We start from the raw sequence: 21,933 nt of genomic DNA, 5'->3' as shown, positions 1-21,933 counted from the left end.
CTCTACCTCCGGCTCCTCCCCCCGCAGCGTCCCCAAGACCACTCTGGGCCACTCCCAACTCTGCACTTCTGAGGCACCCGGATCTCCCTTCCCTGGTAACATCCTGTCTGGCGTCCCTGGGATGGGGGCGGGGAAGCTCAGGAGCTCTAACACGGCCCGCCTGCGTCGTAACTCAGCATCTTTAGATTTCCCTGATCTTGCCAAGCGGAAGTGTTTCCTCCCTAATGCAGCCAGAGTAGTCACTCATACATTGCTGTAATTCTTAACTATTTACCTAACTTGGGTGTGAGTACCTAGGAGCTTTATCCTATTTATTCTATTTAGCGTTGTATTCTGGTGCCAGCTCCTTTGGGAACCAACACAGTTCCTGAAGAAGTTGAAAAATGTATAGCTACACACACATACACACACACACACACACACAACTGTTTTTGGATATTTATGGAAGCTTTTTGATAATTAACCAAAACTAGGAAGCAACCAAGATGCCCTATGGTAGGTAAACGGACACATTGTGTTACATCCAGACAAGGAATATTATTAAGCACTAAAAAGAAATGAGCTACTGAGTCATGAAAAGACATGGAGGAACCTTAGGTGCATATAAGTGAAAGAAGCCAATCTGAAAAGGCTGAGTACTATATGATTCCAACTATATTACATTCAGGAACAGGCAAAACTATGGAGACAGCAAAAAGATCAGCGGTTGTCAAAGATTGTGGGGAGACAGGGATGACTAGTCAGAGCACCGAGAATTTTCTGGAGTTTGGGTGATAATGGGTCAATGTAGGTTCATCAACTAACAAGTGTTACAATTGGGAATGCTGTTGGGGATGCTGGTAGTGAGAAAGGCTGTGCGTGAGGTTGGGGTACATGGTACATCTCTATACTTTTCCAATTTTGCTGGGAACCTAAAACTTCTCCAAAAACCAGTCTGTTAAACAAGTATATGTATGTGGCCGGGGGGGGGGGGGGATGGTGGGAGGAAAGGAGACAATTGTACTTGAACAACAATAAAAAAGAAGTATAGATGCAGCCGTAGTCTGGTAGCTCAGTTGGTTAGAGATTCATCCCAAAGAGATTCAACCTTATGCCAAGGTTGTAGGTTCTACCCCCAGTCAGGGCACATACAACAATCAACCAATGAATGCATGAATAAGTGGAGCAGTGAATCAATGTTTCCGTTTCTCTGTCACTCTCTCAAATCAGTAAATAAAAAATTATATATATATATATAATAAAAAAGAACAATGCCTATTGCCAAATAAGAACATGATAAATATTTGTTAGTCAAATAATGAAAGCTTCTGCTCTCCCTAATTCAGTCAACCAGCCCATCCCATCGTTTCCTGGCTTAGTAGGCAGTGGAGTCCATAGAATTCATGCAGCCATGTGCCAGGCACTGTTCTAGGCTCTGGGCATACAGTAGTGAAAAAACATAAAAATCCCTGCTCTCACATCCTACGCTGTAGGACAAGAAGACTTATAGTAAAAAATAAAGTAAAATGTGTGGAACACTCATAATAGGTGTAATAGAGAAATAGGGAATGCAGGTGATGGTGTGTCTCTTTCATATAGAGAAGGCTTTGCTGAAAAGATGGCTTTATAATAAAGTCAAGAATTCACATTATGGGGATCAAACAGAAAGAATGGCCAATGGGAACCAAGCACAAAGGCCTTGTGGGGGAAAGGCAAGGCAGTCAGCGAGGCTGGAGGAGGCGGAGACCAAGGAAGTAAAGTGACAGAGGGACATTTAAGGCCATCCCACACTTACAGCTGCTTCAAATCAGTTTAACATAGTAAACATTGATTATGAGATAGTAAGTATAAACACTATAGACAATAAGACTCCTCTAGTCATTTACCAGAAAAATAAAGACTTTATTTTGCAAGTTATGGTATCCCTTAATTCAATTTCTCTTTTGATGCAAGCCCTCTGTCAAACATACTCAAAAAGTCAGGAGGCTTGTCTAGAAATTAATGATGAAGATTTCTTCAAGGGTCTCCGTGTTTGAAAAGTGTAAACACAGCTAGACAAAAACCTAGAAGTGTTCTGAAAAAGAAAGAAAAGTTAAGAGTTCTTACAGTAAAAAGAACATTCTTGAGAACTATCAGTTCTGCATTCTTAGCCCTAGGATCGGTCCAGAATGGTTATCAGTCAGATGTCAGGTGATCTGGATGATGGATGGCAAGTGGTCTGGAAGATGGGCGCCAGGAGGTCTGGTCACATCCAGTGGTCTAGAGAATGGATGTTAGCTGGTCTGAATATGTGAGTTCTTTGGTGGGCTAATCAGAGGGGAAGCTGGAGGTGTCATGTGTATCTTTATGTGTGTCCAGGCATTGTCACAGGGCTGGAAGGTTCAAAAAATTTAAGTTCCCAGACTAGTTAGAACAAGAATAGAGTCTTTCCTCATGCCCCAACCTTCATAATGTTAATAATTTTGGCAGCTTGGTTCAAGTGACTCCATGTTATATATTTCCCATCTTGACTCTTTTCTTGTCTCTATTCCTTATTGCATGAACTAGTTATGCACTGTGGTGTCGAGTTCTTTATAAAGTGAATCTTTGTTTGCAATCATGTTCCATCATTACATAAGAGATGTGTTTCTTCCCTTTCCCCCCAAACAATAACAAATCCCCCAGAAGAAGCTGAACCCTCTCTCTCACTGCACTCCAGCCACACTGGTCCCCTTATTAGAACATTAGTAAAAGCCTAGTTAAAGTCCCAAACCTAATTATTCCTTTTGCTTTTACTATTTTCTCGACTCTGGAATACCCCACTCTATTTATTAAATCCATGAAGATCTGCCCTATATCCTTAGAGTTACTTCTGATAGTTTATAGAAAGCAGTTATTTTTAGGCTGCGGTGATCAGAGAGAGTTGTACTGGACACTTGTATTGGTGTGATTTAAATGTCAAGTTAGGTGCTTAAAATCTGGTGGCAGCATGCAAAAACAAGTGAGAGGTGCACCAGAGACAAGGAGGCCACTGAATTAAATCCGGCTTGGTTTAATAAGTGTCTTAAAGGAAAGTGTTGGGAGGAAGATGTTAGGGAAACGTGGAGAAGAGTAGTTGGTCTGTCACAGAGGGAGGGAAGTGTGGAGGATTGGGAGCTGTCTCAAACCTGGCGATTTTGAACAGTCTAATCTTGTCCAGAGGACAGCTGGAGATATGGGACCAAAGTCAGGAGAAGGATCAGGGCCAAATGGATGAATCTAGAAGTCACCACACGGAAGTGAAAGCTGCACTGTTGTGGTACACAGGGAATGCTAAAGTGTGGAGGAGTCGGGACCACACAGACAGACAGACAGACAGAGAGCTGAGGAAACTAAGGCTCGAGGAAGGAGTTGGAAGGCAGGTATGAGACGGAGCCAAGGAGTGCCTGGAGGGGAAGAAACCCCAGAGTGCTGCTTGGCCTCTGTCCAGAGTGAGCCAGCAAGTAATTTCAACAGCCTGGAAGCTTATACACCAAACAGGTAAGACCTGCCATATCTGCAGCAGGGCTGGAATTAGGGTCAGGCAAGTGAGGCACCTAAAATTTATTAAATTTTGCACCCTAGGCGCCTCACTTGCCTGACCCTAGTCTTGGCCCTGTACTGGAGAGGGGACTGAAATAGAGGGCAGGGATGCGGATAAAGACCTTCACTTTTTACTCGGAACATTGCTGCCTTGCTTAAGTCATTAAAAAGACCACTGGGCCGGGGGTTGTGTTTGACCTGGTGCACCACTTCAGCTTCCTAGCCCTCAGGCTTCAGGCTAGATTTGGGTGATAGGAAAGAAGAAGCTTGTAGGGAGACACAGGGAAGGAAGGGGGGAACCCAGTGTTTACTCCTTTTCTCCCTCAACACTGTGCTTGTGGCAGTGGCTTCATTTGCCCTGCTGTGTGCCCTTCTTTCATAGGTCCCTGTCTCTCAGCTGGTAACACCGTTCCTCCCTTTGTCCCTTAACCACTTTTTGCTGGTGCCAGGCTCTGGTTGTCCCGCTCTACTTTGTTGGTTCCCTTAATCCTGACCTCATCCCTGTAAGTAGACTATTCATATTCTTATTGATTAATCCCTTTCCAGTATGCCCTCTTCTTTTGTGATAGGATCCTGATTAGTACAACCATATATTTGTGTATCGAAAATGTATTGGGTCTGCCAAAAAGTCCATTTAGTTTTTTCCATAAAGTAAAAGACACATTTTAAATTTTCACCAATAGCTTTATTGATTTGGCTATGTTGAGTATGTTGGCTATCTCATATATGGTATAATGTTGATTGTTCTCAATGTCTCAATTTGATCGCCGTCAACTTCAACTGGTCTGCCCAACTGTGGAGCATCGTCCAGCAAGAAATCTCCAGCATGAAACTTTGCAAACCACTTTTGATACAGTCGATCAGTCACAGCACCCTCTCCATGCACTGCACAGATCTTATTTTTTGCATTTCAGTTGCATTTTTACCTTTCTTGAAATAATAAAGCATAATATGCCAAAGATGGTTTCTTCCATCTTCAATATTAAAATGGCTAACACAAAAATTGACCCATTTTGGTAAGTTTTCTTTTAAATGCACGCTGATATGACAGCTGTCACAATACAATCTAACAAAATTGCTTCTAATGAGGTTAAAGACAACTAGAACCATCTCAACAAAAAACCAGATGAAATTTTTGTCCAACCTGATACATAGTTAGAAAGTGCTAAGAAGTGTTTGAGTTACAAAACTAAGGAGCAAGTCATTGCAATGAGCCTCAGCACCCTTATGGGTGCTCAATAAGTATTTTCTACCCTTATTATTGTTACTATAACAAACAAGAATATTGAAATTAAAAATACATGCCCCCCACTTTTCTAGGAATTAAATAATTTCATTTATTCAGGAAAGATAGAACTAGAAAGCAAAGGGAGCAGGGTAGGGAAACAGTCCTGGACAAGGGCGATGCTTCTCATTCCGTTTCCTGCATTCAAAGTACCTGTCTCCGTCACAGTTTGCACAAGAGAGGAGAGGGTGGATATGGAACTATTTTCACAAACTTAAAGCAGATTTGCGGGATAAACCAGCGCGTCTGTAAGAAGAGACGACAGCGCCAGCCCCGCGCTCGGAGGGGTGCGGTGGGGGAGGGAAGAGTGAGAGGGCGGGTGTCCTCAGGCTCCGCCTCCGCCCGCGGCGCGGGCCTGACACAGACCTCCTGCGCCGCGATTCCGGGACCTCTGGGACCGTGAGGACCTCTTCCACGTGCGTATGGCCAGCGCGCCGGTCCGGTACTCCGGCTTGCCGCACCCCATCGTTGCCCACCCCAAGCCTGATGCAGGCGGCTTCAGTATCCCCAGCGGGTCCACACGCGTCTGAGTGGGGCCGGCCAGTTTGCTTTAATATAGGCGTCCACTGGACGCTGGACAGAAAAGACGCCCCTTATACTCGTCCCCTCTCGCCCAACACAAAAAACCTGTCGACCCCCTGCTTTGTGTAGGGCACAATGCTAGTTTTGGGGGAAACAGTCCTGAGGTAGACAGCTCTGTCCTTGTGCTCTTGGAGCTTCATGTCATAGGACGAAAATCAAGTGGTTTAATACACCGAACGATTTCAGGGTGTGATATTCCTGTGAAGGAGTGGTATGGAGCACAGTCGTGACTGGCCTATCTTTACAAAGGGTGATCAGCATGGGGTGGAAGGGAGGAATCCGTCCTGATTTGGCAGAAGCACCGTTTACCGAAATGAGGCCTGGCCGGAAAGGTTGGAGGGGGGGGGGCGGGTGCGCTGGTGAGTGATGGAAATCAATAGTTCAGTCAGTCAACAAGCTTTAGATTTCTTCCTTCGTAAGCCCCAAGTATTGTTCTAAGCCTTGGTAATCCAATGGAGATAAAACAGCTGCAGTCCATAACCACAGGGAGATTTTGTTCTAATGGGGAAGGTAGAGCTAAAAAATGTCAGCCTTAAGTATTACAGAGCAATCAGCATGGTTGGTCAAGGAAATCCTTTCCAAGAAGGGGAGTTTCTCCTGAAATGTAAATGACAAGAAGGAGCTAGCCATATCAGGGTGAGAAAAATGCTTATAGAAGTGAACTTGGCAGAGGAGTAAAAGAGAAGCCAGTGTGGTGGTGCATTGTGGGTAAGAAGGACAGTGGCGGGAGACAGTATTGAAGAGATAGGCAGTGGCCAGACCAGGTCAGCCAAAGTACTGAGTTGGAGTTTTATTTATTTTGTTTATTTTATTTTCTTTTTTAAAGAAAGAAACATTTTTTCTTTAAAAAAAAAAAGATTTTATGTATTTATTTTTATGCCCTAACTGGGAGTCGAACCGGCAACCCTGTGGTGTGTGTGTGATGGGAAGACATGGTCTCATTTATGCTGACATGTGGCAAGTGGATTGTGGGTGGGGCAGGAATGGAATCAGGAGTACACTGGTCGGGAGGCCAAAGCATCAGTCCAAGTGAACGTTAGTAGTGACTCGCACTAGAGTGATGGTGGCAAAGGTGAAAGGATGCAGACAGATTTGGGATATGTCCAGAAATAAATTTGCTGATGGATTAGATATAGAGGGGGCTCAGGAAAAGAAGAATTAAGGTTTACTCCTGGGGTTTTGGCTTGCACAACTGAATGAATGGTGGCTTTTATTGAGATGGAGAGGACTGGGAGAACAGCAGGTCTGGAGAAGTGATAAATCAAAATTTCTGTTTTGGCCCAAACAGGCTATCATCTATGTTTCTGAGACATTTATGTGGCGCTGTCACGTAAGCATTTGCATGTACTAGTTTGGAGTTGCAGGGAGAGTCAGGATTGGATGAAGCTATGGAATCTGTTGGCAGATATTACTGGTAACTCAAATCATGTGAAATTGCCATTTTTGGTCAAAAACAGTTGAATGCTAACAATTTCATTGGTTCAGTCTATTATATGGTATTTATTTATTTACTTCTTTTTTTTAGAAAGAAAGAGAGGTGGGGGAGGGGGAGAGACAAACATCAATTTGTTTTTCCACTTATTTGTGCATTTATTGGTTGATTCTTCTATGTGCCCTGACCGGGGATCAAACCCACAACCTTGGTGTATCTGGATGATGCTCTAGTCACCTGAGCTACAAAGCCCAGGCTATTAGTTGGTATTCAAAGTCACATGTCTGAATGAGGTCTCTTCGGAAAAGCATATAGAACAAAGAGAACAAAAGACACCCTTGGGCATCCAACATTTAGAGGTGGAGCAGGGGAGTAGGAGCCTGCACAGGTAACTGGAAAGTAGTGACCAGGAGGTAAAGGAATCAGGAGAGTGGTGTCATTGAAGCCAAGAGAGGAGGGTGTTTCAAGTAGTCGGGAATGAATAAGCCAAATGCTGCTGAGAGGTTGAGTAAGATGTTAAGTGACCTCTGCACTGACAACATTGCAATCCTTGGTGACTTTGAGGGATTAGTCAAATTCAGCTTTGAGTAAATTAGGTTTGAGATGCCTAAGACCAAGTGGAGAAGTAGGGCAATGAGCTTTTCCTTCTCCCGCTTCCTTGGGAAGAGACCGGGTATACCTGTGAGCCCCTTGAGTGATCAGGGCTGAACAAATGGCACAGATGAGAAGCCCCGAACACTGGGGCAGTGAGGAGCGCTTCCCAGGGTTAGTGAGACCTGTACTCCTCTTGAAGAATGGGGAAGTTTTGGATAGAATGAGGCTAGGCATAGACACTTTAGGAGGGGCAAAAGAATGGGAAGGAGGCCGGGCAGGGTTTGGTGAGTAAAGCCAGGGTCCTGCTGAGAAGCAATGGGATCAGAAGTTGGAAGAATAGTTGGGGATAGCTGTGGAGGGCCTTTGAATTTCCGGCTAAAGCTTTTGGGTTGATTTTGAGCAGGGATGTATTATAATGTTTTGAAACACTGAAGTAAAGGAACTAGTATTCGACTTCACCAGTCAGGCCCAGTTTAGCTCATCCTCCAGGTTTACGCTTAGATGCCATTTCTCCCAGGAAGTCTTTCCTGACTCCTGAAGTGCTAGGTTGGTACCCACAGTACCTTAGCCTTAACCACACTGGATTGGAAATGTCTGGGTACTTGCCTGTCACCCTCAATAAAATATAAGCTCTATGAAGGCAGAAGTGGTATTTGTCTTGCTCACAGTTGTGTTCCCAAGAACTTGCCTCGAACCCAGCCAAAAGGCAGGTGCGCAAGGACCACGAGTCAAGGATGTATGTGTACACCCAGGTCCCAGATCACTAAAGCCCACATTTTGCAGGATTAGTTAAAATCCCCAAGGTTACATTTTCAGGTTACCTTGTTTCTCTGAGTGCCCCTTTAACTTTCCCCATCAATCCCTTAAAACTTTAAAGTGATTCAGCAGATAGGCTACAGTTAATATTATTTTTTAGTAACATAACTCATCTTTCCAGCAAGGATACCTGAAGAGATGTCCTCAGTCCTTCACTTCTACGTCCGTCCCTCTGGCCATGAAGGTGCAGCGTCTGGCCACATTCGGAGGAAGCTGCGAGGGAAACTGCCAGAGCTGCAGAGTGCCAAGACCGAGCTGTGCTACAATGTGAACTGGACAGGTTGGGCCATGTATTGGATTCTTGAGGGAGGTACCCCAGTGCCCAGAGCAGTGTCTCAAGGTATCCTTGCCCTGTCTCCCTGCAGCTGAGTCTCTCCCAAGTGCTGAGGAGATGAAGAAGCTGATGTGGCTCTTTGGCTGCCCCTTGTTACTGGATGATGTGGCTCAGGAGTCCTGGCTCCTTCCTGGCTCCAGTGACCTGCTGCTGGAGGTCGGGCCCAGGCAAGTGTCTCCCCTGGGGCAACTCCTTCCATGTTTCAGGGACATGATCTCTTTTAAAACATACTGCCCACCACTTCCACTTCTATTCCTTTGTTTTCTCCTCTTGTGATCCTCAGGAAATGTGTTCTTCCTTTGCTCCTTCCTGCTCCCCACCTAGAAAGCCATGCTTGTGCCTTCCCCATACAGGAAGATGTCTTTGAAGACTGAGTTAGCTTCCAGGCATGTTCTGAAATAAAACAGGTTACACTCGGAGATATTGAAATCAAAGCATTTTGATGCTGGAAGGACTGTTATGGTTTGATTTGAGTGACCTTTGAAAGTAGGTTTCTTAGTGCCCAGATCTGAGACTGGAGGCCGTTGGCGGGAATAGTAGAGATGGGAGATTGGCTGGACAGCAGTGGGTAGGATCTAATGGTCTGGCCCACTCCTCAGGCTGAACTTCTCCACCCCAACATCCACCAACATTGTGTCGGTGTGCCAGGCTGCTGGGCTGTGGGCTGTGGACCGTGTGGAGACTACCCGGCGCTACCTGCTCTCGGTGAGGCACTAGGCAATCAGGACAGGGGACCAGGAGGAGGACATGGGCCAGAGATAAGAGACTGGGTTCTAAACTCTAGGGAAATAATGGCAGAAGCAGGGGGAGGAGCTCCTGGCTTCAGGCCTGCCCTGTTTGCAGGTTATTCAGTGCTTGAGCGCACCTGGTTGAGGAGTGAAAGGAGCAGAAATCCAGTGTGTGCTTCCCTCACTAATCTGTGCTTTCTTCCATCATGCCTGGAAGGGGTGTCATTTTCTAATCAGAAAAGAGGTGCAATATGGGCTAGCAGTGGTCTGGCCCTGTGTGGCTTGGAGGAAGGAGAGGGGACTGTTTTGTCCCTTCTTCAGCTCTCCACCCCTTGTCCTCTGTGTGCCTCCCCACCCCTAGTTTGCCCACCCCCCTTCACCCGAGACGGAGGCCATCGCTCTGCCGACCCTGTATGACCGGATGACGGAGCAGCACTTCCCTCATCCCATCCAGAGCTTCTCCCTTGGGAGTGTCCCTACACCCCTTGATGGCCCAATCAACATACTGGAGGAGGGCCGGCCTGCGCTGGAGAAAGCCAACCAGGAGCTAGGTAAACGGGGCTCTCTGGGAGGAAGGCCCAGCTGGGCTGCAGGGGTGCTGAGACTGGGGAAATGGTGGCCTGAGACCAACAGTCACCTCTTCTTGGGTTTGTCTCCTAGGTCTGGCCCTGGATTCCTGGGACCTGGATTTCTACACCAAACGCTTCCAGGAGCTGCAGCGGAACCCTAGCACTGTGGAGGCCTTTGACTTGGCTCAGTCCAATAGGTGGGGAGGAAGGGGGATGTGCTGTTGTGTGAGCTGGTAGAAGTTGGAAGAGAAGACCACAGGGGCTTGCTTTCATGGCTCTCTCTTGCCTTAGGGGCCTCCCTGAGTCTGTTTGCGGCCTGGGCTCCCCATCCACCCAGTAGTCTTCACTCAAATCTCGGCTTTTCTCTTCACTTTGGAGCTGGACAATCCACAGTGGCAATGTTCGAAGATTATGGGAATATATTTTGACCTATTATTTAAGGATGAATTGGCTATAACTCGGCTGTTAATGCTGGTGAGAAGACATGGCAAGGCCCGAGACATGACCCCAGGTTTCCACCCTGCCTTTCCCTCCCCATGTCATCCCCTGCAGCGAGCACAGCCGACACTGGTTCTTCAAGGGCCGGCTCCACGTGGATGGGCAGGAGCTGCCACAGTCGCTGTTTGAGTCCATCATGAGCACCCAGGCATTCTCCAACCCCAACAATGTCCTCAAGTTCTGTGATAACAGCAGGTGGGCTGTGCCCCAGGCTGGGTAGCCTCTGGCCTAGGGAAGGGGAGGCCCCAGGCCCTGGTGGGGTAAATACAGATCCCAAGAAAGAAGCCAGATCCAGAGTGGCTGTGTCCACAGTGCAATCTGGGGGAAGGAAGTCCAGTTCCTGCGGCCTGAGGACCCCACACAGCCAAGCTGCTTCCGGCAACAACAGGGGCTGAGACATGTTGTCTTCACAGCAGAGACCCACAACTTCCCCACAGGTGAGCTGGGTCTTAGGATGGATAGATCGAAAATGTAGGGTAGGGCGAAGCTCCCAGGTCCCTGGGCCAGGCCTGGGAAAATCAATAGGGCAGGCCAGTTCTTATTTTCATGGGGTGGTCAGAGCTGGGGTTTGTCTCTTCAGTCCCCATCCCTCTGCCCCCTCTCTTCACAGGAGTAGCCCCCTTCAGCGGCGCAGCCACGGGCACAGGGGGCCGGATCCGAGATGTCCAGTGCACAGGCCGTGGGGCCCATGTGGTGGCTGGCACTGCTGGCTACTGCTTTGGAAATCTGCACATTCCAGGTCCCACCTCTTTCCAGCCATCTCTCCTTTCAGATTCCTTGTCCTGGCAGGCATCAAACACTTCTGTCTCTTAAGTCCAAGGTCATCCTGGGTTATCTTTTCTTGGGATGGAGGGCTCTAGAGTAGTTGGCCTTCCACCAGCCATGGTTGTGAGGATTATCGGCAAGGGAAGACTTAGGTCACCTTCTGGCTTTGCAGAAGCAAAATTTTCTTATAAACTAGTATCCACTCAGCAAGAAAGTGTGATACTGGGTTGGACTTAAGGACCACTGTCTGCCCCCAAATCCAGTGTCTTAGAAAGCCTTAAGAATTCTGGTCCCAAGAGTCAGAGGGAAGGCTGGTGTGGAAGGCGAGGAGCAAGACCAATGCTTTATGGCAAACTCTGCACCTTCCTAGGATGGGACTGCCTAAGGTGGAACATTCTACCTGTGCAGTAGTCCTTGGTGGCTTAGACCCTGCCCAGAGGACTGGCTCCTCTGTTGGCCATTTTTACAGTCCATGCAACTTCCTCCTACCCTCCCAGGTTACAGTCTGCCCTGGGAGGATCCGAGCTTCCAGTATCCTGGGAACTTTGCCCGACCCCTGGAGGTTGCCATTGAGGCCAGTAATGGGGCTTCTGACTATGGCAACAAGTTCGGGGAACCAGTGCTGGCAGGTGAGGCTGGGGGAGGGCGAGGGGTATAACAGACACCTAGTCCCAGAGGTGGGGTGGGGTGTGTGACTGAGTGAGCGCTGAGGAGACCGGACGACGATCCTGTCCCTCCCCATGATGTTCACGTTCCAGGCTTTGCCCGCTCCTTTGGCCTCCAGCTCCCAGGCAGCCAGCGGCGTGAGTGGATCAAGCCCATCATGTTTAGTGGGGGCATTGGGTCCATGGAAGCAGAGCACGTGAGCAAGGAGTCCCCCACACCAGGTAAGAGCTCATCAACTTTTTCCAGATCCAGCCAGCTTTCTCTCCAGCACGTGGCAGGTACAGAAGGGGAATTTAGAGACCACCTCAGTGGTTAGTTTTTAATTTCCCAGCTCATGTCTCTTCTCCCCAACACAGGTTTTCAAGGCAGAACAGGGTTTTATGCCAGTGGGGCCGTTTCATTCTGTGTGCCTCTGTCTCCTGCCTGATTTGTATCTGCGTGGCAGGGCCCACCCTGCTAAGTCAAGGCCGCCAGTGTCTGCTCAGTGCCTGCTGTATGCCATGGGCTTTCATCTTCCAGCTCAGTCTGAGCTGGCAAATATCAATTGAACACCCATCACGTGTGAGGCTCTGTGCTAGGTGCTGTGGTGGAATCAAGATAAGGGCCAGGTCCCCTTTATTGAACGGATGACCCAGTCACATGGGTCAGAATTTCAAAGTCAAGAGAGGATTATGTAGTGAAAACTCTCCTTCCCTTGACCTCCAGCCACCCAGTTTCCCTCCCTAGAGACTGCCAGTGTTAATTAGTTACTTTTGTACCCTGCCAGAGGTGTTTCTGCGCGTGTCAACAGACCCATGTGCATATTTGCCCCCTTTAGGAAAAAAAATAGCATATATGTATACACTTCTTTTTCTTTTACTACTTACTGAGATGTAATTCATGTACCATAAAATTTACTCTTTTAAAGTGTACTAGTTGGTGGTTTTTAGTATATTCACAAAGTTGCACATCGATCACCACTAATTCCAGAGCATTTTCATCACCCCAGAAAGACACCCTGTACCCAGGCCAGTCATACCCACCCCCGCAGCCCCCTGCTTTCTCGGCCTGTGCAGCCACTTAGCCACTTCCTGTCTCTATGGGCTTGCCTGTTCTGGACGTTTCGTGCAAATGGAACTACCCAAGGCCTGGCTTTTTGTGCCGGCTTTCACCTAGCAGGGCTCCTTCAAGGCTCATCCTGTGGCAGTGTGTGTCCGCGCGTCACTTCTTTATGTGGCTGAGTCGCATCCCGTTGCACAGATATGCCCCGTTTTGTTTACCCATTCATCGGCTGATGGACAGTTGGGTTATTTCTACTTTTTGGCTACTATGAACAATGCTGCTATACACATTTATGTATAGGTTTTTCTATGTGCTTATGTTCTCTTGAGTATATAACTAGGAGTGGCATTGCTGAGTCACATGGTGACTATATTCAACTTTTTAAAACACTGCCAGACTGTTTTCCAAAGCAGCGTGTCATTTTACATCCCCGCTAGTAGCCTACGAGGGTTCCAGCTGCTCCAGATTCTCGCCGGCGCTTGTCATTTGCTTTCTATTTGATGACAGTCATCATAGTGCGTATGAAGTGGTATCTTACTGAGGTTTTGATTGACATTTTCCTAGTGACGAATGATGCTGAGCATCACTTCATGTGCTTGTTGACCATTTGCATATCTTCTCTGGAGAAATGTCCTTTCAGATCCTTTGTCCATTTTTAAATAGAGTTATTTGTCTTTTTTGACAGAGTGGTAAGAGTTCTTTCTATATTCCGCATACTAGACCCTTGTCCTATAGATATGCGGTTTACAAATACTTTCTCATTTCGTGGGTTTTTTACTTTCCTCATGGTGTCCTCTGAAGCTCAAATGTTTTTAATTTTGTTAAAGTATAATTTAATTTTTCTTTTGTTACTTCAGTGTTATGACCCGTAAACCATCGCCTAATGCCAAGGTCATGAAGATTTACTTGTATGTTTTCTTGTAATATTTTTATAGCTTTTAGCTCTTATACTTAGGTCTCTGACTTTTTAAATTAACTTTTATATATGGTATGAAGTAGGGGTCCAGCTTTATTCTTTCATATGTTGTTATCCAGTTGCCCTAACACCACTTTTTGAAAGACATTTCTTACCCTATTGAATTGTCTTGGGACTTTTGTTTTTAATGCTTTTTAAATTAAAAAAAATTTTTTTTTAGAGGGAAGGAGAAAGAGAGGGAGAGAAACATTGATGTGTGAGAGAAACATCCATCCGTTGCCTCTTGCAAACCCCCAAACGGGAGGCCTGGCTCGCAACCCAAGCATGTGCTGTCACTGGGAATCACACCGGTGACCCTTCAGTTCACAGGCCGACACTCAATCCACACCAGCCAGGGCTGTTTTGGGACTCTTGTCAAAAATCACTTGGCCGTACATGTATGGGTTTGTTTATGGACTCGACCGTCCCAGTGCATCGATCTATATATGCTGTAGATCCGTATCTCCCGATCCTTATGGTAGTGCCACGCTGTCTTGATGATTGTAGCTTTGTAGTGAGTTTTAGAAGCAGAAATGTTGTTTTGACTATTTGAGGTCCCTCATGTTTCTATAGAAATTTTAGGATCAGCTGATCAATTTCTGTTGAAAAGGTGGCTGATTGTTGATTCTGCATATCTTTCTGGGGAGTATTATTATCAAAACAATAATAAGTCTTTTCAATCTATAAACATGAGATCTATTTCAATTTATTTAGATCTACTATTTTACAATTTTCAATATAAGTTTTACATTTTTATTGTTAAGTTTATTTCTAAGTATTTTATGCTTTGTGCTGCTATAGAAAATGGGCATGCATACTTCTGCACCTTGCTTTTTTTCACTTAGCAATGTAGCCTGGAGATCATTGCAGACTGATGAAGTCGTATTACTTCATTATATTCATATGTAATTCTTTTTTGTGTGTGTGGCTTAGTGTTTCGTTGTGTGGATATACCATAATTTTTATTTAATCAATTCTCTGTTGTTACCACTTAAATTATTTCCTAAATTTGGTAATACAAATAATACTTCAATGTTTAATTTTGGACATCGGTGATTCTGTACCTGTGCAAATAAATCTGGAGTATAAATTCCTCTAAGTGTATTTACCTAATCGAAGAATACGTGTATTTGTTATTTTGATCGCTCTACCCTAGTATTAGCTTCCTCCTATCCTCGCACATCTTCATACTCGTGCTTCTTCCGCTTGCTTCCCAGTGTTCTGACTTTTCCCTCCTTCCTTGCAGGTATGGATGTCGTAAAGGTTGGGGGTCCTGTCTACAGGATTGGAGTTGGGGGTGGAGCTGCTTCATCTGTACAGGTAAGTAGGAATAGCTGCAGATGCAGACTCCACAATATCGCCAGGCCCTGTGGGTGGGTGGGGTGTGAGAGCTCCCAGCCCCCCGAGCTGAGCTCTGCCATATGTTCCCACAGGTGCAGGGAGACAATGCCAGTGACCTGGACTTTGGGGCTGTGCAGCGGGGAGACCCAGAGATGGAACAGAAGATGAACCGTGTGATCCGGGCTTGTGTGGAGGCCTCCAGAGGAAACCCCATCTGCAGCCTCCATGACCAGGGCGCTGGTGGCAATGGTGAGAGAAGGGACTGGCCTACCAGGTCTCCTGCCAGGTTTGGTTTAGAGAGAGGCAGCAAGGATCTGCAACCAACCACGCAGCTCTGGGTCCCATTCTCTACTCCCTTGCACATTCTGGAGAGGCTCAGGGTTGGGGGATGGCCCACTGCCACGGGTGGTGAGGGTGTGGCAGTGACTCACACAAGGACGCATGGAATTTGAAGGCCAGGGACTGCCCTTTGTTTGCCTGGTGCTGAGCAGACCCATATCACCACCTCTTCCTGCAACCCTCTTCACCAGGCAATGTCCTGAAGGAGCTGAGTGACCCAGCTGGAGCCATTATTCACACCAGCTGCTTCCAGGTGAGCCTCGTCCCCTGGAGTCTGGCCATCCAAGCCTCTCCGCCTCTGCCAGCCCCAGCTGGCCCACCCACCTCCCTCCCCCTCCCAGCAAGAACACGAGACTTGGGAGTACTCTCTGACCCTTCTCTTTCCTCCTCCTCCATGGATGTGCAGCTCGGGGACCCAACCCTGAACGCCCTGGAAATCTGGGGCGCTGAGTACCAGGAGTCTAATGCACTCCTGCTGAGGCCCTCAGACCGGGACTTCCTGAGTTGTGTCAGCGCCCGGGAACGCTGCCCAGCGTGCTTTGTGGGCACCATCACTGGAGACAGGAGAGTGAGTGGCCCCCATGGCAGACACTGGGGGTGGGTTTGAGCTTGCCTGGGTACAGCTGGTGGCAAACATGTTCTGGGGAGCAGGAGGGAGGCGGAATGGGCTAGGAACTCACTAGGGGGCGCCAAACAGGGTGGCAGGAGCATTTCTGCCTTGCCTTCTGAAGTACTTCCTATGAGTGGTCATCGTCTCATTCCCTCTGGGCATTGTCCCTGTGGTCTATAGATAGTGCTGGTGGATGATCGGGAGTGTCCTATGGGAAGAAATGGCCAGGGCGATGCCCCCTTGATGCCTAACCCAACCCCTGTGGACCTGGAACTGGATTGGGTGCTGGGCAAGATGCCTCAGAAGGTACATGGGGTGGGGGCAGGGGGCGGGTGTTGGGATAGGAGGCTGTGTTTTCCCCTTTCCTGGCCCATTTACCCTACTTGTGCTTTGTCACCTGTGTGCCCAGCCCTCCCCAAGGTGCTTACACCTCTATTGCCGTCTGTGTTACAGGAGTTCTTCCTCCAGAGGAGTTGTCCCTTGCTGCAGCCTCTGGTCCTGCCAACAGGGCTGAGCGTGCGCCAGGCCCTAGAGCGGGTTCTGAGGCTGCCTGCTGTGGCCAGCAAGCGATACCTCACCAACAAGGTCCTCCCTGCACTCCTGCCCTGCCCTCAGCCCTCTGCACTCCTCCCTCAGCTCATCCACCCCTGGCCTCCCACCCTTGGGGACTGGTATGGGGGTCCACCAGGCCTGAGGGAGAAGGAGTGGGGCAGCCGCCCCAATGGCATGGTCCCTTGCTACCCATCCTCAGAGCCGACCTCTTGTCTGCATGGTCAGGGCAAGCCAGGCCTCCCACCACCCCTGTGTCCCTGTTCTTTGTGCTCTTGCCAACCCCACCTGGTTCCACAGGTGGACCGCTCCGTGGGTGGCCTGGTGGCGCAGCAGCAGTGTGTTGGGCCCCTGCAGACTCCTCTAGCAGACGTGGCAGTTGTGGCACTGAGTCACCATGAGCTTGTAGGGGCTGCCACATCCCTGGGAGAGCAGCCAGTCAAGAGCCTGCTGGATCCCAAGGTTGCTGCCCGGCTGGCTGTGGCTGAGGCCCTCACCAACCTGGTGTTTGCTCTAGTCACTGACCTCCGGGTGAGTCCCCACAGCCTCTGCCATGGAGCCCCTGGTCTTTGGGACACTTCCTCATCCACCGCTCAGTTATCCCTCTTTCCCTTAATGCTTGTGGTCTCCCAGCGCCTCTGCCCCCATCCCAGACTCCCCATCTCTCTTCTTCTCTAATGCCAGGTCTCTGCTACTTCCTAGGATGTGAAGTGCAGTGGGAACTGGATGTGGGCAGCCAAGCTTGCAGGGGAGGGTGCAGCTCTGGCCGATGCCTGTGAGGCTATGGTGGCAGTGATGGCGGCCCTGGGTGTGGCAGTGGACGGTGGCAAAGACTCCCTCAGCATGGCTGCCCGGGTCGGCTCTGAGACTGTGATGGCTCCTGGTGAGGTCTAGGGGCCACTGGGAGACAGGCGGGACCTGTGGGACTGGGCTGGCCCCTTACTCTCTTATCTCCTTGCTCCATAGGGTCACTGGTCATCTCAGCCTATGCTGTCTGTCCAGACATTACAGCCACTGTGACCCCAGACCTCAAGTGTCCTGAAGGGAGAGGTATGGGTTTTTCCCCTCTTCATTGTATTATGTATTCAGAGGTGGGTTCTTTGTTTGGGGTCTCCATTGTGAGTGCTAATCCCTACCCCCATCTTGCACTGGGGCTGTGGTGCTTTCTGGGACTGGTAGTCTGAGTGTCCCACCACCTGTTGGGAACTTACATGCTCATAAGCACCACAGGATGGGGTTCTGCTGAGCCATCCATCTCCCCTTCCCCCTCCCCCTTCCCTGTCTCTCCAGGCCATCTGCTCTATGTGCCCCTGAGCCCTGGGCAGCACCGGCTAGGGGGCACAGCTCTGGCCCAATGCTTCTCCCAGCTTGGTGAGCAACCTCCCAACCTGGACCTTCCTGACAACTTGGTGCGTGCCTTCAGCATCACCCAGGGGCTGCTGAAAGGTGAGTGAGGCCCTAGGTAGGTGGTGTATGTGGCCTGAGTGGCAGGCACTCCCCAGCTGAGCAAGTGAGGGTAGGCAAGAGGAAGCAGACGCTCTTCTCTCTGGTTCTCTGCATGTGCCCATGTTCTCACACACACTCTCTGCCCACAAGCAGGGGGTGTGGTTTGGCTCCTGAGGTTGCTGAGCTTTCTTCTCCTTCCTCCAGACCGCCTCCTCTGCTCAGGACATGATGTCAGCGATGGGGGTCTCATCACCTGCCTGCTAGAGATGGCCTTTGCTGGGAATTGTGGAATAAAGGTGGACGTGCCTGCCTCTGGGGTTGATGGTGAGGAGCCTAGGGTCTGGGCTCAGGCCTAGGCTGCCTGTCCCACCCTGAAGACCCCATGTCCTGTTAAAGAATGTAATGTCCCAACTCCTTTTCCTCTGAGTCCCTTGCTGTCTTCTCTGACCACTGAACCAGGCTGTGTCCCTCTGAGACCTCCTATATACCCTGATGCCACATATTTGGTCTCAATCTCACAAGCATCACCCCACCCCAGTGCCTACCTCCACTCCCTCAGTCCTCAGCCATAGTCCCTTGACACCACCTCTGAGTCCATATCAATACTTGTCACCCTGATGCCCCCGTTGTTCTCCCAGTGCTGCCTGTGCTGTTTGCTGAGGAGCCAGGCCTGGTACTGGAGGTACAGGAGCCAGACCTGGCCCAAGTGATGAAGCGCTACCAGGATGCTGGCCTCCACTGCCTGGAGCTGGGCCGCACAGGTCACTTCGGGCCACAAGCCATGGTGAGAAAGAGCAGGGTGTGCGGTTCACCTCCTTGAGCCTCTGAGGGGCCCCTGTTGGGCGTCTTTGCTCTTAGCCTCTGATGGTTTTGCCTCTCTCTAGGTCCAGGTGTCAGTGAATGGGGTTGTGGTTCTGGAGGAGCCTGTTGGGCAGCTGCGAGCCCTCTGGGAAGACACGAGCTTCCAGCTAGACCGGCTGCAGGCAGAGCCGAGCTGTGTGGCAGAGGAGGAACGAGGGCTGAGGGAGCGGACAGGGCCCCACTACTGCCTGCCCCCCACCTTTCCCAAAGCTTCTGTGTCCTGTGAGCCTGGTGAGGAAGTGTGTGCAGAGGCTTGGCCTCCTGGGCACTTTGGGCCTGGATGCCCAGGCCTGCTCTGGAGAAGGTGTCTGAGGGGGTTGGGGTGGGGAAATAGTCCTCTGGAACAGAGACACTTCTCCCCCAAGGTGGTCCCATCCCTCGAGTCGCCATCTTGCGAGAGGAGGGCAGTAATGGAGACCGGGAGATGGCCGATGCCTTTCACTTGGCTGGGTTTGAGGTGAGCAGTATGCCTGGCAGAGCTGGGGCTGGGCCTCAGACTGTGTGTCCTCTGACACGTCCCCTCCCCATCTTGCCAGGTGTGGGATGTGACCATGCAAGACCTCTGCTCTGGGGCAATCAAGCTGGACACATTCCGAGGCGTGGCCTTCGTGGGTGGCTTCAGCTACGCAGATGTCCTGGGCTCTGCCAAAGGTCAGTGTGCAGGCTTCTGCCCACTTCCTACCCACACACGCCTGAGAGGTGCCTTAGCACCCTTGACTGGGCCTTGGCCTCTCACCTCCACAAGGCCGAGGGAGAGTGTATTCATTCTAGGCCACGTGCCAGCAGAAGGCCTGCAGGTAACTTAAATGAGGCAGGTGGCTGGGTGGGACTGTGCCACCTAGGCTGGAGGGCACAGGTCCTGTCTAACGGGGCAGCTGCTACTCACCTCCAGCAGATTGTACTGTTGGAAGGCTGGCTCAGCATGGCTAAATCTGTTTTTTAAGAGAAGCCAGAAATCCCGATTTTTATATAAAATCTTCTTTTTAAATATTAGTCAACTAAATAAAATTTTGAAAATGCTCTGCTGGCCAAGCAAAAAATTTGGCGTGGGCCATGTCTGAACTAAGCAGATAAACCTATTTCTTCCCCTACACTTTCCCTGAGCTCTGTGGTCTTGGGGAGGGGGCTGTCCTGGGGGTGTGTAACAGTGCATGTTGGGAGGGAAAGTCTCACCTCAACTTCCCTGTTTCCTCCAGGGTGGGCAGCTGCCGTGACCTTTCATCCACGGGCCGGGGCTGAGCTGAGGCGCTTCCGGAAGCGGCCAGATACCTTCAGCCTGGGCGTGTGTAACGGCTGTCAACTGCTGGCTCTGCTGGGCTGGGTGGGAGGCAGCCCCAGTGAGGAGGAAGGGGAGAAGGGCCAGGACTCCTGGACAGCCCAGCCTGGCCTCCTGCTTCGCCACAACCTGTCTGGGCGTTTTGAGTCTCGCTGGGCCAGCGTGCGTGTGGGACCCGGGCCGGCCCTGATGCTGCGAGGGATGGAGGGTGCTGTGCTGCCCGTGTGGAGTGCCCACGGTGAAGGTTAGGCTACAGGAAGGCAGGGAGGAGTGTCTGAGGGCAGAGGTGGGTAGGCCGCATGAAGGAACTTTGATCTCTCCCCCCTTCTCTTCCCTCCCAGGTTACATGGCATTTTCTTCTCCGGAACTCCAAGCCCAGATTGAAGCCAAGGGCTTGGCTCCACTGCACTGGGCAGATGATGATGGGAACCCCACAGAACAGTACCCCCTGAATCCCAATGGGTCCCCAGGGGGGGTGGCTGGCGTCTGCTCTCTTGATGGCCGCCACCTGGCCCTCATGCCTCACCCTGAACGGGCTGTGAGGCCTTGGCAGTGGGCATGGCGACCCCCTCAATTCGACACTCTGACGACCTCCCCTTGGCTCCAGCTCTTCATCAATGCCCGAAACTGGACCCAGGAAGGAGGTTGCTGAGCAGGCCAAGGACGCGCATCTGGGCCTCATGGTTTGCCCCTGGTATTGCTGCCCTCTCCCTCATCACCTTCAGAAGCACCCCGTATTATTTTCAAATGTGTCTTGGACAGACAGGTTCCAAAATGCCAAAAATACCTCAGCTAATTATTAAGCTGCCCACTTTTGCCTTATGCTGTTGGGTCTGTTTTATGTTCTTCTGCCATAATATGTCTTATCCTTTATGAGCTCGGGAAGCAGCATGTGGTTCAGAGAAAAATCTGCAGTGGAAAGTTAGGATGCACAGGGAGGAGGGGCTTCCTTGACCTACTTCCTTTCACGCAGCAATCACCACATGACGCTTCACATTACTCATCTGGGCTTGGAGGGTTTTCCGTGCCCCTTCCTCATCACAGGGGTTTAGAGAGCCGAGCCATACAAAAGCACGCAAGTCAGGATGTCAGCATTTTAATCTGAAAAACAGCAGAAGCTTTCTGAATTCCTTGTGGAAAACGCAGTATTGTGCTAAGTGTAAGCAGTTTTTTGCAGAAGTTTCCTTGATAGGGTCTCTGGCCTATGAACTCAATGTTCCTAATTTTGCTTCTCCTCATTTGACAACTTCCTTCCTGACAGAAGTGGTTAGCACTTTCATTCCTAGAACTGAGCCTTAAGTATTCATTCATTCATTTATTCATTCTCTTAATATTGGGTGATTGGCTATAGTGCAAGCATGTCACTGCCACAGGGAATTTATGTCTAATGGAATTTAAAACAGTAGCTGAAAATGGCATCTACCATAAGCCAAGCATGTGCTAGGCAGTTTATATGTATCTAAATTATTTCTCACAGAATTCAGCAAGGTACTTGATAGCCCCGTATTTTTCTTTTTTTATATTTTTTAAAGTAAATGTTATTCATTATGCTATTACAGTTGTCCCATTTTCTACCCCCCTTTATTCCCCTCTGCTGTGCACCCACCTCCCACCCACATTCCCTCCACCCCTTAGTTCATGTCCATGGGTCATACATATAAGTTCTTTGGCTTCTCCATTTCCTATACTATTCTTATTCTCCCTCTATTTTGTACCTACCATTTATG

At 49.4% G+C, this 21,933-nt stretch overlaps 1 protein-coding gene across 2 annotated transcripts; it reads left to right on the top strand.

Annotated features, from left to right (window-relative positions):
- The first annotated feature begins 3 nt into the window (after window positions 1-3).
- Window positions 4-21,015, top strand: PFAS (phosphoribosylformylglycinamidine synthase). Of its 2 annotated transcripts, none has more exons than XM_045198929.3 (28): window positions 4-95; window positions 8,350-8,508; window positions 8,594-8,729; window positions 9,162-9,267; window positions 9,652-9,841; window positions 9,951-10,056; window positions 10,412-10,552; window positions 10,670-10,794; window positions 10,968-11,096; window positions 11,620-11,751; window positions 11,881-12,009; window positions 15,031-15,104; window positions 15,218-15,374; window positions 15,656-15,717; window positions 15,871-16,032; window positions 16,255-16,380; window positions 16,528-16,659; window positions 16,924-17,154; window positions 17,326-17,506; window positions 17,590-17,673; window positions 17,914-18,069; window positions 18,274-18,393; window positions 18,708-18,853; window positions 18,954-19,161; window positions 19,296-19,387; window positions 19,467-19,581; window positions 20,127-20,450; window positions 20,548-21,015. In XM_045198929.3, exons 2-28 carry the CDS (start codon window positions 8,367-8,369, stop codon window positions 20,856-20,858), a joined length of 4,017 nt encoding a protein of 1,338 aa, XP_045054864.1. In that variant the 5' UTR covers window positions 4-95; window positions 8,350-8,366; the 3' UTR covers window positions 20,859-21,015. The 2 variants fall into 2 exon arrangements, with proteins under 2 accessions (XP_045054864.1, XP_024420604.1); XM_024564836.4 differs by lacking the exon at window positions 4-95 and adding an exon at window positions 5,130-5,220.
- The last annotated feature ends 918 nt before the right edge of the window (window positions 21,016-21,933 follow it).

This window comes from Desmodus rotundus, chromosome 9 (assembly GCF_022682495.2).
Source record: "Desmodus rotundus isolate HL8 chromosome 9, HLdesRot8A.1, whole genome shotgun sequence".
Lineage (NCBI taxonomy): Eukaryota > Metazoa > Chordata > Mammalia > Chiroptera > Phyllostomidae > Desmodus > Desmodus rotundus.
The sequence above is the reverse complement of the archived record's forward strand: the minus strand, read 5'-3'. Positions and strand labels throughout refer to the sequence as shown.

Coding starts and splice junctions, on each gene's coding strand:
- PFAS (XM_045198929.3), top strand. CDS start 8,367: ATGTCCTCAGTCCTTCACTTCTACGTCCGTCCCTCTGGCCATGAAGGT. Junction 15,718..15,870: donor TTCACACCAGCTGCTTCCAG/GTGAGCCTCGTC, acceptor ATGGATGTGCAG/CTCGGGGACCCAACCCTGAA. Junction 19,162..19,295: donor TTCTGTGTCCTGTGAGCCTG/GTGAGGAAGTGT, acceptor TTCTCCCCCAAG/GTGGTCCCATCCCTCGAGTC.